This window comes from Notolepis coatsorum (assembly GCF_963971535.1).
Source record: "Notolepis coatsorum genome assembly, chromosome: 1".
NCBI lineage: Eukaryota > Metazoa > Chordata > Actinopteri > Aulopiformes > Paralepididae > Notolepis > Notolepis coatsorum.
In genome coordinates this window covers 250,316,420-250,335,940 of record NC_140165.1, presented here as the reverse complement: position 1 = coordinate 250,335,940, position 19,521 = coordinate 250,316,420, and the positions used below count along the sequence as shown (strand labels likewise).

The window sequence follows — 19,521 nt, the reverse complement described above, 5'->3', positions numbered from 1 at the left end:
ACAGGTAAGACCCAGAGCCCTCTAGAAACAAGGTAGGGTCAAACCACCGGTAAGACCCAGAGCCCTCTAGAAACAAGGTAGGGTCAAACCACAGGTAAGACCCAGAGCCCTCTAGAAACAAGGTAGGGTCAAACCACAGGTAAGACCCAGAGCCCTCTAGAACAAGGTAGGGTCAAACCACAGGTAAGACCCAGAGCCCTCTAGAAACAAGGTAGGGTCAAACCACAGGTAAGACCCAGAGCCCTCTAGAAACAAGGTAGGGTCAAACCACAGGTAAGACCCAGAGCCCTCTAGAAACAAGGTAGGGTCAAACCACAGGTAAGACCCAGAGCCCTCTAGAAACAAGGTAGGGTCAAACCACCGGTAAGACCCAGAGCCCTCTAGAACAAGGTAGGGTCAAACCACAGGTAAGACCCAGAGCCCTCTAGAACAAGGTAGGGTCAAACCACAGGTAAGACCCAGAGCCCTCTAGAAACAAGGTAGGGTCAAACCACAGGTAAGACCCAGAGCCCTCTAGAAACAAGGTAGGGTCAAACCACAGGTAAGACCCAGAGCCCTCTAGAAACAAGGTAGGGTCAAACCACAGGTAAGACCCAGAGCCCTCTAGAAACAAGGTAGGGTCAAACCACCGGTAAGACCCAGAGCCCTCTAGAAACAAGGTAGGGTCAAACCACAGGTAAGACCCAGAGCCCTCTAGAAACAAGGTAGGGTCAAACCACCGGTAAGACCCAGAGCCCTCTAGAACAAGGTAGGGTCAAACCACAGGTAAGACCCAGAGCCCTCTAGAAACAAGGTTGTGTATTTTATATTTTAGTCTAAAAGCTATTTCAGCTGTTTAAATAATGATATTAAATGGTGAAATTCTAAATGCACCTTCTGTTATTCACATTACTTTCTTCTCACTTATCAATTGAACCATTGAACTGAAGAACCATATACGTCTTGTTTTTAAATGTTTGGACAAACCATGTATTTGCAGTTGTGAAGTTGATCTAAATCACTTGTATGTGGTGGGAGTGTGAATGTGGTCTATAGAATAGAATAGAATAGAAATACTTTTATTATCCCGTGGGAAATTTGACACTGCAATGTGCAATGAAACTGTCTATTACAAGAACCTACTAAACCTCTAACTATGAATGAACACAACACTCTAACTTACCATCTTTAGATAATAAAGTACTCAACCTCTACTGTCTTTAACTATGAATGAACACAACACTCTAACTTACCATCTTTAGATAATAAAGTACTCAACCTCTATTGTCTTGTGAATGAACACAACACTCTAACTTACCATCTTTAGATAATAAAGTACTCAACCTCTATTGTCTTTAACTATGAATGAACACAACACTCTAACTTACCATCTTTAGATAATAAAGTACTCAACCTCTATTGTCTTTAACTATGAATGAACACAACACTAACTTACCATCTTTAGATAATAAAGTACTCAACCTCTATTGTCTTTAACTATGAATGAACACAACACTAACTTACCATCTTTAGATAATAAAGTACTCAACCTCTATTGTCTTTAACTATGAATGAACACAACACTAACTTACCATCTTTAGATAATAAAGTACTCAACCTCTATTGTCTTTAACTATGAATGAACACAACACTAACTTACCATCTTTAGATAATAAAGTACTCAACCTCTATTGTCTTTAACTATGAATGAACACAACACTAACTTACCATCTTTAGATAATAAAGTACTCAACCTTTACTGTCTTTAACTATGAATGAACACAACACTCTAACTTACCATCTTTAGATAATAACGTTTGAAAACATTGCTCTCCTGAAAACTTAAACCAGACTTATATGGTTCTTGGTCTGAGGTAGTTAGTATGACTGACAGCAGTATTGTCCAGTACTGTGCCTTTACGCTCATTTAAACTCTACTCCCCCTCGTCCTACAGCCAATCAATCCCCGTCTTACCCCAGTCCTGGAGGCGTGGCCTCCTGCAGGGTAGCCAATCAGCGGCCGGACAGTTTCCTCTTCCGCCTTGGCCAGAAGGAAGACAAGAGGAAAGGTACGACAGCTGTGTTCCATCAAGTTCAATGGCTGTTTTCTATTACATCGTCATTTATAGTAATCACTCATGTATTCCCATCGGTCTCCCTCCCTCCCTCCCTCCCTCCCTCCCTCCCTCCCTCCCTCCCTCCCTCCCTCCCTCCCTCCCTCCCTCCCTCCCTCCCTCCCTCCCTCCCTCCTCCAGGAGACGGCGTGGGCTCTCAACCAGAGGAGGAGGTTGCTCCTGCCCCGCCCCCCCACCTGCTAGGAGAGGAGGCGCAGCTGGTGGAGCAACTACGCAAGGTCAGTCCAGGAGCAGCCTCCATCAGACTCATTCACGTGTGTGTGTGTCAGCGTTTCCGTTAGAACATATTCGTGCCGGTCTGGGTGTCCTGCAAGATTTCTATCACCGGACATATTCGAGATATTCCGGTCAGAGTTTTAAACAGCAGTCTATTATAATCACATGTTTATGAGCTAACGAATTCCGTTATAATTGGACATGTGTATTAATTACATCAAGCGAAGAATGAGAAATTGATTTGCAGAATCAAATTACTATCTCTCGCCTCTCAAGTTAGTGCGATACGCTACCAGCATCAAGCTCCCGCCCCGCAGGCTCGCGGCTGCAGCAGCTGTCACACGCACCCCCAAATGAATCTCGAGTAGACATCGCTTCACCTCGTTGTATCAGACACGTCACACATATCATAATGTTCAACTTCACACACAGCAAACTGTAGTTGATCATCACATTGCCTCGTTTGCTAGCTCGTCGCCACATGCAGAGAGGACGAGCCACATGCGTGGGTGTAACGCATTTGTTAATTTCATTATAGGTTATAGCCTACATTTAGTTATAATCAATATTATAATATGCATTACTATGTGACACGGCAGTCAACCAACAGTTGCAGTCAACACTAGTCACTCACCCCGTCTCTCGTTGTGCCTATCCGTTTTGTACCTGCGACGGCTGCGAGAACAGCGACTTTAGTTGCTGGTTCGACTTTAATAGATCCCCATTGGAACATGCGAGGCTCGCAACGGTAGCAGCAGACTGGGGATGCTCTTTGTGGTTCAATCAATAAATTAATAGTAAAAGTACGCTCGACATTTTTGTTTCTTTCCCGCGGGAGCCACCACGGCATCAGCGTCAGCGGTCTCTGTGACTTCAAGTTCAGAAGACTCATCTTCGTTGTCATTATTAGACCTGCTTGTGCTTGGTTTCATGAAATATTTACTAAGCTTAGCTTGTTTCGCCATCTCTCTCTCTTCCTCGTATACCTGTTTGTCGTTATGGTGGCCAGAGCGCGCAGGCTCAAAAAAAAAGAAAAATAAGTTTCACATCTGAGCGGCGCCATCCTATCAGAGTGAAGCAACAATGAAACTGAAAATGGAATTATTGTTTCGTTCATTCGCATAGGCTATTTAATTTTAGCCGATTTTAATACAATTCAAATAATAAAATTGTGCTTAGAGGAATTATTTTCACCGGACATTAAGACCGGAGATATTTAAATATTCTGACTTCAACATATTTTGCCGGTCAAATACCGGTAATTACCGGCTAACGGAAACGCTTGTGTGTGTGTGTGTGTGTGTGTGCGTGTGCGTGCGCGTGTGTGCGTGTGTGTGTTACTTTGCTGGGTTATGTGCATTAGATTCAAATGTATTGTCACCATACAGCACAAGTACAGTACAACGAAAAGAAGTTTGGCATCCAACCAGAGTGCAAATGTAACGGTAAAGTGTGACAGTAATATACAATGTACAGGTGATTAAACTGGGTATAAAATATATAAATTAGTACTACTGAGTAATAGTGCTAATCAGATGTAGGCCTACAGAGTTATAGTATTAATATGTACAGTGATACAGGTATGGTAGTAAGTCATACTGGCCAGCAGCATAACTATTAAGAGTAGGTAAGGGATATGTACAGATATAGATATAGTATCTACAGATATGTAAAAAGGATTATATGCAGGTATGTACAGACAGATTTATATATATATATACAGTAAGAATAAATATATATATATACGGTATATACAGCATTATTGTACATACTATTATACAGAGTTATATGGGTTATGTGCAGGTGTATAAGTAGGTATATAGAAGGATAGTATGCAGGTATATTTAGGGATGGGTATCGTTAGGATTTTATCGATACTACTACTCTTATCGATACTGCTTAACGGTTCGGTACTTTATCGATACTCTTATCGGTTCTTTTTGGTTCTTTTTTTGCAAGAAAAAAAGACAATTAATTAAGAACAGAATCAACATTGCTTTATTATTTATAAATACAACTTTATAAATAAGTATTATAAATAAATATAATTTCTTCAGCAACAGCAGCAGCAATGTTCTTTTATATAACTTTATAAATAAATATAATAAATGAATATAATTTCTTCAGCAACAGCAGCAACAATGTTTTAAATGTGTCTGACTCTGAATTATAGACTTTTTATAATAAACAACAAATGCAAAAGGCTAACAACTGTGACACTCGTTCACCCTATCCTCTGTCATCCTTCCTCTAGCTGCTAGGGTGAAAGGACTTTGGGTGGTGGAGGGAGGTAGAGGGAAGATGTGTGGTGGCCCTGGGCTCACTGGCCTGGGACACATTGGTGGCTGACGCCTCAGCTTGACGATCTATAAAAAGTTTAGATAGTATTTGTAGCTAAACAATTATTTTGTTTATTAGCCTATTTGTAATAATAATTCATTATTAGCCTAGGAAACTCCGTATCTTGGCTTACCGGCGGCAGTGGACGTGGATGCAGATGGAACACTGCGCGCAAGGCAGTCGAATACGCGCATTTCTGCACACTAATATCATGTTTTGCCAACAGATGTTTTGATAAATTGCTCGTATTGCCACCCTTACTGGCAAATGTTTTGTTGCACTTGTGGCAACGTGCGTTGTATATCCATACTTTCTTTAGAACGCTTCGCTCTATCCGCCATCACGAGTCACGGTGCATGCAGACTCAGAGCTGTCTGTGTCTGTGTGCAGCGCGCTTCAGCACGGAGAACTTTCATTAAGGAGTACCCGTATGTAGCACTACTAGCGAGCGACTCGCGAGGAGTGTGTGTAATAATGACTCGCTGTGGCTCGCTTCTCGTGCAGAGACAGAGAGAGGATAGATCGTTTGCAACTTTTAAATAATAATAATAATAATAATAATAATAATAATAATTTCTCTAGAGTATCGATAGCAGTACCGAGGACGTCGGAGCTTATAAATACTCCGGTATTTTCTAATATAGTACCGGTTCCCGTTTAAAACCGGGGTCCGGGGGGCATCCCTAGGTATATTCAGACCGTACAAGAAAGGAATTGTTTTCTTAATTCAAATAAAATCAAATCAAATGTATTTGTAAGGCTCGACACGTTAATGTCCCCATGGGCCGGACACGTCTTCTTTAAACAAGTCAAGAAGAAACATCACAATAAGTCAAGAACAAAACACCATAAAGTCAAAGAAATGTAAAATAAATGCAAAATAAATTGAATAAATAATTCTCGCATCTCTTACTTTATTTCTGGCTGTATGAGCCAATCAGAGGCTTTGTTGCATTTTAGATTGGTTGAACAGAAGAAACAGCCCAATCACCAAGCAGCTTTATATCTTGGAACAAGCATGCTTATTGGCTCACTGACGCTACTACCAGGGGAGGAAATTAGGCCACTTTACTCGCCAAATGCGAGTATTTTTTACGTTTGGCGAGTGATTCATGAAGACCACTCGCCAGTCTGGCGAGTTGACAGTGCCACGAGAGCACTGCACAAGACCCGCGGACATATATAATGTTTAATAAAAGTTCCTGCAGTACTGGCCAACCCGCGGACATATATAATGTTTAATAAAAGTTCCCGCAGTACTGGCCAACCCGCGGACATATATAATGTTTAATAAAAGTTCCCGCAGTACTGGCCAACCCGCGGACATATATAATGTTTAATAAAAGTTCCCGCAGTACTGGCCAACCCGCGGACATATATAATGTTTAATAAAAGTTCCTGCAGTACTGGCCAACCCGCGGACATATATAATGTTTAATAAAAGTTCCTGCAGTACTGGCCAACCCGCGGAAATATAGAATGTTGAATAAAAGTCCTGTGGTACTGGCCATCAGTCAAGGAAGCACTCGCAAACAGATAACGTTAAACACAGAAGATGGAAAACAGACAGACTGAGCAACGGGGAACTGCATCCAACCCTAGTACAACTCTCGAGTCCAAGGCAAGGACACATTTAAATTACAGAGGTGTATGTTAGTCTATTGCGCACCGGACTACGACGTAAGGGTTAGACATTTTATTTCATGCTCAAAAGCCCCTGGCTTGCACATCGCAGTCACGAAAGGGGCTAGCTCAACCAGTGCACAACAGCAGACCAACCCAACTGACGTTACCACAACACTTGACGGTACTTCATTCACAGCACTGTCGTAAGGCCACCGTGCCGTCTTAAAGGCACAGTGAACACTCGGATGCATACACAACATTGACGTGGCTTGACAACCGAGGTTCAAAGTTAACTTGATTGACTGATTGAAAACTTTATTAACAGATTGCAGAATGGGTACAATACAGTACGGCTCAATACACACAATTGTTAAGGGGATGCAGACGAGAGAAAGACTTTCGTCTTGTTTACATCAGGGTCCCCCATTTTCAATTCATCATAACATATGACATACACGACATACAGATAGACAGTACTGCTACATCTATACATTTCACATCTATCTATCTATACAATTCACAACATACTTCGGTTTTTTTCTTTCACTGCCCAACCCAGTCCAACCCAGCATCTTTCACTGCCCAGTTCAGCCCAACCCAGTCCAGAATAGATCCCTCTTTCATGTTAATATGTGTTATGCTAATATTGTGAAGAGTAGAGACTGTTATTAATGTTTTATGCTAATAAATATTTTAAAGAGTAGAGACACGGTGTGATTATTACTATGATTGAAAATCAATTTAGACGAAGACATACAAAGAAGTAATTATCACAATTAGCGATTTTTTTTGGCTGGTAAAAAATCTGTTTGTCTGGTAAAAAAAATCAGATACTCGCCAGTTGGCTGGTAAGCCAAAAAGTTAGTTTCCTCCCCTGGCTACTACTACTTGGGGGTGGGAATTTGGAATTGAACGACACAGCATTTTTTTATACTCTATTGTATTGATCAATCGATCAATACCATGAAAGTATCACATTTCGATACCTGGTCCTATGTGTGTGTGCGTGTATTTATCAAATAGAAATAATAATAAAATAAAATAAAAAATATTTTACTTCTCAACGTAGTATATATGTACTGTGTACTTTTCATGTCCATGAAGCCCATACAAAAACGTCTTACTTAAAATCCATTCTGTTATTTAATTAAAAAAAATCCTGGGTGAAAGTTGATCATTCTTCTTAAAGGAACAGGCCAACATTATGGGAAATACGCTTACCATCTTCTCCATAGTTAGACAAGAAGATAGATACCTACCGTAATTGCCGGATTATAAATAAATGTGTACATATACAAGCCGCAGGTGTCCACTAGACACCTGTGAGAGCGCCCCTGGTGGCCGTTCGCTGTAAAAATCCATAGATTAGCCGCATCGTTGTATAAGCCGCAGGGTTCAAAACATGGGTAAAAAGGTGCGGCTTATAGTCCGGCAATTACGGTATTTCCTCTCTGTGTTCAGTAGAGAGCTATCTGGCTGCAAGCTAGCCTAGCTTAGCACAAATTAATAGAAGCGGATACGGATCAGTTTAGCCTAGCTTAAAACTCCAGTGGAGGTGTTTTTGGCCAATATCCGCTTCCGTTCATTTGTGCTAAGCTAGGCTAGCTTGCAGCCAGACAGCTTCTCGTCTGACTCCGGAGAAAACGGTAAGCGTATTTTATTTTCCCATAATGTTGGCGCGCTCCTTCAATTCTTGCGTGGCTTCCTCTGTATATATCAAGTACCAGCCGTGATGTTCTCCCAGACGTTGACTTGAACACATACATGTCTGTTGTGCCACTGTCTCTTGTTGCGGTCTGAATTGTTTGTGATTGTATGTTTTTATTGACGCTGTGTGCAGAACTAATGGAGCGACTGAGCAGGTGAATCAGCAGCGTACATTTCTTCTTCCATAACCGTCCACTGTGCTGATTATTGATTATTATTATTATTATTGATTCAACATGTTGCCTTCAGGCTGCGGCTCCATCCACACGTTCTCTCATCTCTTATTATTTGCATGATCAAAAATGTAAACGTTAACCCTTTCACTACCACACTACCAAAGGGTTAACCCTTTCACCGTGACAATTCAGAAGGTTAACCCTTTCACTGCCATGTGACAAAGGGTTACCCCTTTCACTACCACACGACAGAAGGTTAACCGTCTGTAGTGTGGTAGTGAAAGGGTTAAAGTCTTCAAAAAAGCGGTAGAATTCAGCCCCCACGACCTGCCGAGTGTCAGCCCTGGAGTTAAAGAAACAAGGCCTTAAAGGTACAATCTGTAATGCCGTCGGACGGTGACCCCCTAGGCGAAAGGCGAATTTTATTCTTTTTGGTCTGATGTGCGAGTTTAATAAGTTCTAATAGTGTGGATTTCTCCAGACCTCTCTTGGCAGAGCCTGAGGTGTGGCCTGCAGTAGCAACCCCCCCATCCCCACACGTCAGACCAAGACAAAAAGATGTAAACAAAGTGCAATACCAAGTGGGGGCTCTTTTACAGATTGTACCTTTAATGAAGTGACTGGTGCTCTTCATACATGCATGTGAGAGTTATTATAGAGCAACATTCTAACAGTCTATTTCCTATCTACAGCTGGCAGGAAATACACTTGAGCCCAAGCTGTTCCCATAGCAACGCAGGTCTACTGTAAAGGGCTATACCGTAGACCCTGTTGAAACAGTATCTCCTCGCGGTTAGAGCTGGGATGCTCCAATGACACTTATCTGCTAATGATACCGATACTGATGCTGAGCACAAAGTATCAGCTGATACCAAGTATGGCTGGGAGGTGTATCCCCAATGTGCAGGTCAAGGTGTGCTTTTAAGTGCAGACTTTCAGCTTTCATTTGAGGGTATTTACATCCAGGTCAGGACAACGGTGTACAACAATTTATTTATTTCTGCTATACCCTCATCCACGATATATACATGAGGTTAAAAACACACATAGTGTAAAGGTACACGTATCCGACTATCCGTACCGAACCGTTTCAGTACTGGACCATAGGTTCAGTACGGCTTTGTAACAAACCAACACAATGGTATGTTAACCACTAAAAGAACGACCGCCCACCAGGGGCTGTTTTTTTTCACAATCTAATATAATAATTTTTTTTATTTTTACAAGTCTATTATTAATTTCAATATAGCATATTCGTTGACAGCCCTACAAGTACAATTACAGTTACTGCACACTACATCGCCCCTGAGTGGAACATGGAAAGAAATGTTCCCCCACTGTACCGAAAACCCGTACCGAACCTTAACTTCAAAACCGAGGTACGTACCGAACCGTGGTTTTTGTGTACCGTTACACCCCTAATATATGTGTTTTAACCTCATGTATATAAAAACACATATGTATAGATATTATATATATATGCATACGCTATATTTTCAAGTTAATCAAACAATTGTTCCTTGCAGCATTACATAAAAAGGTTTTAAGAAAACAGACCATTTTGAATGAAATAGCACCATGACAACTGTATTACAAGATGAATGGCGTAAAAAAAAACATATCGCATCATAATTTATACTGGAAAAAAACGAAATACCGTCAAAACCAGAGATTTGATTTTTTCCATGTGGCCCAGCCCTCAAACCTCAAAGTACTGATCCAGTCATCCTGCTGAACAGACTCCTGGAGATCATTCATCTCCGGAGACTCCATGGGTCTGTTCTGAGACAGGCCTTTTTCCATGTCTGTCACGGCCTGCATCCTGCTACTGGCCTGCTGTCCTCCCAGTCAGTGTTGGTGTCAGAGCATCCCTCGTCTAGCCTGCTGAGAGACCCTGAAACGGACACAAAACACTAATGGCTCTAAACAATTGCTAAGTGTCTAGTTTAAAGTGGAAATGGAGTTTGATCGCAGACTATAATTAGCGATGCTGCCTGTTTTTGTTTTACATTTTATGAGCAACGCTCTCTGTACATTTTACTTGATGCTAATCAGCCCCTCACTTCAAAGTCTTCAGTTTGATATGTTGGTTTTGATGTTTATATCACTCAACTATCATTATTGTTCTCTTGCTTCAACTGTCTGTCTGTCTGTCTGTCTGTCTGTCTGTCTGTCTGTCTGTCTGTCTGTCTGTCTGTCTGCCTGTATGCCTGTCTACCTATCTTCCTGGCTGTCTGTCTGTCTTCTGTCTGCCTACCTGTATGTCTGTCTGTCTTCTGTCTGCCTGCGTGTCTGTCTGTCTGCCTACCTATCTACCTGTCTGTCTGCCTGCCTGTCTGTATGCCTGTCTACCTATCTTCCTGGCTGTCTGTCTGTCTTCTGTCTGCCTACCTGTATGTCTGTCTGTCTTCTGTCTGCCTGCGTGTCTGTCTGTCTGCCTACCTATCTACCTGTCTGTCTGCCTGCCTGTCTGTATGCCTGTCTACCTATTTTCCTGGCTGCCTGTCTGTCTGTCTGTCTGTCTGTAGAACATCGAGGCGCGGCTCAAAGTTTCGTTGCCTAGCGACCTGGGAGCAGCTCTGACGGACGGGGTGGTGCTGTGCCATCTGGCCAATCACGTGCGACCGCGCTCTGTGCCCAGCATTCATGTCCCCTCCCCCGCTGTGGTGAGTATATAACTGGGAACTGTGACTGGTTTGTAGTCATTACACAGCAGTAGTAGAAGGTGGTAGGACTGGGAACTGTGACTGTTTTGTAGTAGTTTTAATGTTATTTTTCTCTTCTACATTCAATTAATCTGTAAGACCAAATAAACATCATAAAATATAAATGTCAGTCCTAGGATGCTATTTCTGAAGATGAAAACTGCTGAGGGTTGGCTCTCTGTTGGATTGGCTCTCCCAGCATCCTCTGTAACTGTTGATGACAACCATATTGACACAGATTTGAGTTTGAGTGCAGAACAAACGGTTATCAGTGACGACTCCTGAGTTCTCCTCTCCCCTCTCTCCTCTCCCCTCTCTCTCCTCTCTATCTTCTCCTCTTTCCTCTCTCCCCTATTCTCTCTCCTCTCCCCTCTCCTCTCCTCTCTCCCCTCTCCTCTCTCCTCTCCCCCCTTCTCTCTCCTCTTCCCTCTCTCCCCTCTCCCCTATCTCCTCTCTCCTCTCCCCTCTCCCCTCTCCTCTCTCTCCTCTCCCCCCTTCTCTCTCCTCTCCCCTCTCCCCTCTCTCCTCTCTCCTCTCTCCTCTCTCCTCTCTCCTCTCTCCTCTCTCCCCTCTCCCCTCTCCCCTCTCTCCTCTCTCTCTCCTCTCTCCTCTCTCCTCTCTCCTCTCTCTCCTCTCTCCTAGCCCAAACTGACGATGGCCAAGTGTCGACGGAATGTGGAGAACTTCCTGGAGGCGTGTCGTAGGATCGGTGTGCCCCAGGTAGGCTACGTCCTCAGAGATTAACTACCTCCCATAGTAGTATAGACATAGTACATAGTAGATAGACATAGTACATAGTAGTATAGACATAGTACATAGTAGTATAGACATAGTAGATAGTAGTATAGACATAGTACATAGTAGTATAGACATAGTAGCATAGTACATAATATAGTAGTATAGACAGTAGAATAGTACATAATAGATAGTAGTATAGACATAGTAGCATAGTACATAATAGATAGTATTATGAGCATAGTACATAATAGATAGTATTAGACATAGTAGCATAGTACATAATAGATATTATTAGACATAGTAGCATAGTACATAATAGATAGTATTAGACATAGTAGCATAGTACATAATAGTAAAAGACAGTAAGAAGGTTCATTGTGTCATTTTGCTTTCAACTTTGCTCATCCCAGAAAGTGAATATGTTGTGCTTGATGAAGAGCGAGACTCTGGACCTCACTAGTTCCTAGACCCTGGTTATGACCATGGAGAGAGACTCTGGACCGCACTAGTTCCTAGACCCTAGTTATGAACTTATGACCATGGAGAGAGAATCTGGACCGCACTAGTTCCTAGACCCTGGTTATGACCATGGAGAGAGACTCTGGACCTCACTAGTTCCTAGACCCTGGTTATGACCATGGAGAGAGACTCTGGACCTCACTAGTTCCTAGACCCTGGTTATGACCATGGAGAGAGACTCTGGACCTCACTAGTTCCTAGACCCTGGTTATGACCATGGAGAGAGACTCTGGACCTCACTAGTTCCTAGACCCTGGTTATGACCATGGAGAGAGACTCTGGTTCCTCAGGGTTTACAGACAGTCAGAAGGGTCTATAGAGCATCATCACGTTCCTGGATTGGCTGCTTGGATACAACTTGTTTTGTGTAGGAATCCAAAGCCATGTGTGTTGTATTAGGGCTGGGCGATATAACGATAACGATAATTATCGCGATATATTTTAATAATCGATATCGGGGGGAAATTTTTTTTTTTTTTTTTTTTCTGACCTGCAACAGGGCAGTTTTAAAACCAGAGACAGTGGACAGACTTGCCTGCAACTTAAAAGTAATGGCTTTGCTTGTCCAAATGACAATACTGACCAAATTGAGATGTATTTTTCTCTTTTATTTTGTTTGCTTTCTAATTTAAAATACAGTTTGAAACCGTCTGTACACAGTAGGCTATGTGTGCTAGCAGAGCTAGTCTCCAGTCACGAGTCACAGTGCACATGTGCGGTGGTTTGTCCACCAAAAAAGCACCAAAAGATAGAAAATAAACTAGCAGAGCCAGAACTGTTCAACTCCCCTGGAGCCACAGCCAGCAGAGAAGCCGGTTTACTTTCGCTTTCAAACCAGCTGCAGCCTGAGAACTGGAGTGTGAGGGGATGTAACACTAAAGATGGCAGCAACGACAAAGAATTGCTGCAAAATAAACATTTTTTATTGTTATCAATATCGTTATCGCGATCATTTTTGGCCATATCGCCCAGCCCTATGTTGTATCCCCAGTGCTCGTCTGTAGAGCCACTGGTGACTACATGTTAAGCTGCTCGTCTGCCACTAACGAGTGCACTTTCTCTTTTTCTCTCTCTATCTCTCTCTCTCGCCCTCCTTTTGGCTCAAACTCATCTTCCATCCATTTTGTGTCACAAATCCTTCTTTTGTTTAATCTTGTCTGTTTTCACCCTGTTTACCTTCTCTCTCCTTTTCCCTTTCCATCTCAACCCCCAAACACACACACACACACACACACACACACACACACACACACACACACACCTACACACAAACACACACACGCACACCTACACACAAACACACACACACACACACACACCTACACACGCACACCAACACACACACACACACACACACACACACACCTACACACACACACACACCCAGGAGAGTTTGTGCTCAGTGGGGGAGGTTCTGGACGGAGGAGGCGGGGTTTATGGGACAGTAGGCGTGTTGCTCTCCACGGCCCCTTCCCTTCTTGGCTCCTCCCCCTCTGCCCAGTTGGCCGGCTTCACCCTGTTCTACCTGTCAATCATGTCCGTGTTGTGTGCTATCTACTGCCACCTGTCACCGCGCCTCTGAACTGCACTGTCAGGATGACAGAATGTGATGCTCGACTCCGGGATTTTGTCTCTTGACTCCTGACTTGACTCCTACAGTAACTCTTGCTCGAAAGGAATCTACTCCTCACCACCGAACGGAACAGAACGGAAGCCAAACGATTGGCCGCTGACTCTGTCGTTGGTTCATATGCAGAGGCCTTCCTCTCCTCCTTATTACCTTATCTAGCGTTATGAACCAGCTAGATCAGCTTTAGATTGAGACTGGATTTAAATACGTCGTAGTTGACTCTTGTCTCATTTCAACTCTCAATCAATCACCAGGAGTTGACTCCCGCTCTCAGGGGTCGAGGAGTTGACTTCACATCCCTGATGGCAGAACTGGACTCCTGTGTATAATCTGTGTTCCTACAGAGGGACACATCCTCCCTACTGCTTACAGTAACACATCATGACACTGTAGGTCGACTGTAGACGTTCACATCTATATCCAACTGCAGATGGACTGTATTGTCACACTGCTACTTAAAATGGCTGCTCAGCACTTATAGTCTTTAAGATTAAACAATGTCCATCACACACACAACATAACCAGAAGATATAAGACTAACATAAAACATAAGACTAAACTGTACACACAGAACATAATCAGAAGATATAAGACTAACATAAAACATATAAGACTAAACGGTACACACTAGGGCTGGGCGATATGACGATATTATATAAATATCGGGTACAGTTCATTAACGATACACTTTTTCAACGTATCGTGGATATCGCGATGTTTTGCCCAAGAGGATTGTGTCGCGTCAATCTGTCCACACGTTACTCGTTCATATCTCAGCCTGTGCTGAGATATGCCCATTCCGCGGTCTGTTAATAAAGTTTTCAATCAGACAGATGTATGGAAAGGCTTTTATTATAACATTCGTTGTAGTAAAATCATTATGCCTCATTTAGTCATCCTGTGAAGCACTGGTCTCCTACTCGACGGCCGCGGGGAGCTAACGTTAGTAGCTTTGTTGATGTTCAGCACACAGGACATTCAGGAAGTCAAAAACTAATAACGCTTGCCGATTGGTGCTAAGAACAGCAGGGCGGGTGCAAGCGGTGTGACGTCATTGGCAGACTCGACTGTCAATCAAAATGATTATGTTTCCGTCAGAATGAATGAATGAAAACTGTATTAAAAGGTTGCAGAATGGGTACAATACAGTACAGGAGGATGAAGACCAGAAAAAGACTTTCGGCTTTTTTACATAAGGGTCCTCCATTTTCAATTCATCAAAACATTTAGAGACATACATATATAGTAGTTTCATAAAAATGCTAAAATGCTATTTATTTATTTATTTATTGATTGATCGATTTAAAACTTTTACATATTGCAGAATGGGTACAGTACAGCTCAATACATACAATTGTTAAGGGGATGCAGACCAGAGAAAGACTTTAGTCTTGTTTACATCAGGGTCCCCCATTTTCAATTCATCATATTTCATATCTAAATCATATAATATCTCATATGCAATATATAATCTAATAATCTAAATCTAATATAAAAATGCTAAATGCATGGGTATTTTATTTTGTCTTTAATGTTAGCTTGCAAACTCAAATACTGTCTTGGTAAGCCTCATAATGAATTGTTTGGGGTAAAAAAGAAAAACATCGTGATGTGTATCGTGTATCGCCGAAAGGTCAGAAAATATCGTGATATCATATTTAGGCCATATCGCCCAGCCCTAGTACACACAGAACATAATCAGAAGATATAAGACTAACATAAAACATATAAGACTAAACGGTACACACAGAACATAATCAGAAGATATAAGACTAACATAAAACATATAAGACTAAACTGTACACACAGAACATAATCAGAAGATATAAGACTAACATAAAACATATAAGACTAAACGGTACACACAGAACATAATCAGAAGATAAGATATAAGATTCACCCATTTACAAGATAAAACATATAAGACTAATAACATACACACAACATAACCAAAACGTAAGACTAACCAACACACACACAACATATGCACATCATAAGAGACTAACTGGTCTCATTACCAGTCAGGACTACAGATCACACACTGGTTCTGTTCTCATACTGGGTGAAAGTCGACCCACACACCAGGCTTTAAGTGCATGCATTGATTGTAACATAATATGAAGTGAAAACAGTCAAAAACACACATATGAATATCCCTGGTACACAGAATACTATAATACATGAAGTCACAGCCAGGATCACTACCAATCTACTAGATCACTACCTATCATAAGACTGGTGGATCACAGTATCAACTAGATCCCAGTATCAACCAGATCCCAGTATCAACCAGATCCCAGTATCAACCAGATCCCAGTTTGAAGATGAACGGGTGAATCCAATAGAAAAAGCACAAAACTCAACAGAACTCTGCTTTAAAGAGAGAGAAGCCACTCTTGACTGTGTTTCCGCCTGTCTGTTAAAACACCATGTAGTTTGATTTGATAGTAGTCGCTACTTTCCCGGTTCTAAGAAGAATATGCAACAATACCGATACTGGTGTCGGATATCGGGCTGATACCAGGCTAGGAATCTGATGCCTAAGAGTGTGAACTGGAGAGCTTGTTTACTGGAGAACGTTCCAAGCTCAGCGGCTCTTCTTCGTCATCAGACGCTGGAGCAGAAGCGCGAAGGAGTTTCATTTTTTCTTCGATAAAGCTGACGTTGCCCCGGCAACGATCACAGTTCCAGACAGGAAGCAGAGTTTTGACCTGGCTTGGCTTGGTCAAGCGTTGACGAAAGAAATCTCCCAGGATACAGGTCTCACTCGGAGGATTAGCGTGTGAATGTTTTATAAAGCGCTTGTTTCCAACACGGTCCTCTATGCAAGACAAAGACATCGGTAGACGCCGGACAAAGTTACAATTCAACATCAAATATCGGGTCTGATGTGACTCAGTGGAGGACGGGACACCAGCACGCTAGACGACACTACTTCCTACAATGTGATTCGTCGAGGAGAAGCCATTTTTAAAGGGTTTCGTGACGACCCTGACTAATCCTGGTCTTATAATTCTAGTTTAGATGCAGGAAGTGAAACTTAGTGTCGTTGCCCCTAAGCGCTCCTTTTGAACGAAGAGCCACATGAGCCATAACAGAACCAGAACCATCTGTGAACAGCCAGCGTATGGTTGTTTATGTATATATGATGCCTGGCTCAAAGGAACACAACCTGTCCTGTCTTCAACAATACATTTACACAGCGCTGCCTGCCATCTTACAGTCTTTAGATCAGTGGTTCTCAAGCGTTTGTGTCGAGGACCCCCCCCAAATACACATGTAATAGGTAAATATTTGTAGTTGGATATGAATTATTCCAGAATTCCATAACTGTCTATAGTGTAGGTGAGGAGATAACAGAGGAGAGACTGGAACCTATGATCACAGTCTTCTCTCATTGGACTAACTTCACATTAAAATGAATGAAATTAAACTATTCCCTCTGGAACCCTCTCAAGGACCCCTGGGGCACCCCGCTTTGAGAACCACTGGTTTAGAGGGTGTTCTAACAGGAAGTGCTTTGAGAACCACTGGTTTAGAGGGTGTTCTAACAGGAAGTGCTTTGAGAACCACTGGTTTAGAGGGTGTTCTAACAGGAAGTGCTTTTGAGAACCACTGGTTTAGAGGGTGTTCTAACAGGAAGTGCTTTGAGAACCACTGGTTTAGAGGGTGTTCTAACAGGAAGTGCTTTGAGAACCACTGGTTTAGAGGGTGTTTTAACAGGAAGTGCTTTGAGAACCACTGGTTTAGAGGGTGTTCTAACAGGAAGTGCTTTGAGAACCACTGGTTTAGAGGGTGTTCTAACAGGAAGTGCTTTGAGAACCACTGGTTTAGAGGGTGTTTTAACAGGAAGTGCTTTGAGAACCACTGGTTTAGAGGGTGTTCTAACCGGAAGTGCTTGTATGGTTCTTCGCCACAAGGCTGTGTTTCTGCTCAAGCTCCCCGTGTGCCTTACGTTCGTCTTACGTCTGTCTGCCTGTGAGTGTGTGTTTGTTTTACCACCCTGCACATCTCCCCGTGAGGAGCTCTTCTCTGCCCCGTGCTTCCTCTGGCTCTTCTGCACACGGTGTAGCAAACTATACGGCTGAATGGATCATCATCAGTCGGAAACGAGAAGATGAAGAGTGTGACGGTACGGTGCTGCTCCTCACTGTCATGTAGGCTCCTCCCCTGTGACCCTGCGTCTCTCTGCTCTGAGTGACAGTACGGTTAGGCTCCTCCCCTGTGACCCTGCGTCTCTCTGCTCTGAGTGACAGTACGGTTAGGCTCCTCCCCTGTGACCCTGCGTCTCTCTGCTCTGAGTGACAGTATCGTTAGGCTCCTCCCCTGTGACCCTGCGTCTCTCTCTGCTCTGAGTGACAGTACGGTTAGGCTCCTCCCCTGTGACCCTGCGTCTCTCTGCTCTGAGTGACAGTATGGTTAGGCTCCTCCCCTGTGACCCTGCGTCTCTCTCTGCTCTGAGTGACAGTATGGTTAGGCTCCTCCCCTGTGACCCTGCGTCTCTCTCTGCTCTGAGTGACAGTATGGTTAGGCTCCTCCCCTGTGACCCTGCGTCTCTCTCTGCTCTGAGTGACAGTATGGTTAGGCTCCTCCCCTGTGACCCTGCGTCTCTCTGCTCTGAGTGACAGTACGGTTAGGCTCCTCCCCTGTGACCCTGCGTCTCTCTGCTCTGAGTGACAGTACGGTTAGGCTCCTCCCCTGTGACCCTGCGTCTCTCTGCTCTGAGTGACAGTACGGTTAGGCTCCTCCCCTGTGACCCTGCGTCTCTGCTCTGAGTGACAGTACGGTTAGGCTCCTCCCCTGTGGACCTGCGTCTTGTATCTTGTATTAAGTATCAGACCAGGGAGAGAGACACAGATGGAGCGGTCACCATGTCCTGCTCCCTGGCCGTTGCTAAGCAACTGCTGCTTCTGTGCCGGCAAGTTTTTAAGAATGTTTGGTATCGCACCATGGTGATGTCATGGTGATGTCATGGAGATGTCATGGTGATGTCATGGAGTTCATTGTTGCATATCTGCAAGGAAACTATAAAAGAAGGAAGGGTCATGATGTCAGAACCAAGGAAACTATGAAAGAAGGAATGGTCATCATGACGTCAGAATACCAGCTCTGCTTGCTGTCAGACTTTGGTGTCAGTTCTATTGAAGCCTGTGTTAAAATGCAGAATATACAAGCTATCTTTTTTTTGTGATCAAATTTCTTAATATTTTTTTTTACATGTAACAGACGCAACACAATACAATAACAATAATGATAACAATTCAAGGCTAGGTGACGCAGTGGGCAAGGCGCTCGCCACCAATGCAGGAGATGCTGGGTTTGCTACCAGCTTGGCTGGTCGTTCATACTAATACAATTGGCAGTATTAGGGGGTGGGAAGCTGGTGAGTGGGGATCGGACGTTGTGGACAGCGACTCCTACAGGTCGGTTGGTGCGCCTGCGCAGTAGAATCAGGAAGCGACGAGGGTGGCGTGTCCCTCCCACGCAGACCCTCGCCGCTGAGAGATCGCGCTGTGCAGGTGAAAAGATGCGACGGCTGCCTCCTCGAGTACCGGAGGGGACACGTGATGCAAGGCTTTGTCCACATTGCAGCCGGCTTGTGGGAGGCATGGCCTAACATCGTTCGAGACAGGGGAGGGTAGAATTGGAGAATACGAAATTGGGGACGGGAGAAAAATAGAAAAACGGTGAGAAAAAGTAGATAAAAAAAAAAGGAAAGGGGGGGGGGGGCGGGGGACGTCGTTTCTGAT

The 19,521-nt window shown here is 43.3% G+C and overlaps 1 protein-coding gene across 3 annotated transcripts in view; it reads left to right on the top strand.

The window, feature by feature from the left end:
- The window catches only part of lrch3 (leucine-rich repeats and calponin homology (CH) domain containing 3), a 125,211-nt gene that overhangs the window by 94,526 nt on the left and 11,164 nt on the right, over nucleotides 1-19,521 (top strand). For all 3 annotated transcript variants that reach the window (XM_084331891.1, XM_084331890.1, XM_084331889.1), the window contains 4 exons: nucleotides 1,935-2,048; nucleotides 2,235-2,332; nucleotides 10,708-10,845; nucleotides 11,527-11,604. In XM_084331891.1, coding sequence (XP_084188017.1) covers nucleotides 1,935-2,048; nucleotides 2,235-2,332; nucleotides 10,708-10,845; nucleotides 11,527-11,604 — 428 coding nt within the window. The remainder of the gene's footprint in view (nucleotides 1-1,934; nucleotides 2,049-2,234; nucleotides 2,333-10,707; nucleotides 10,846-11,526; nucleotides 11,605-19,521) is intronic.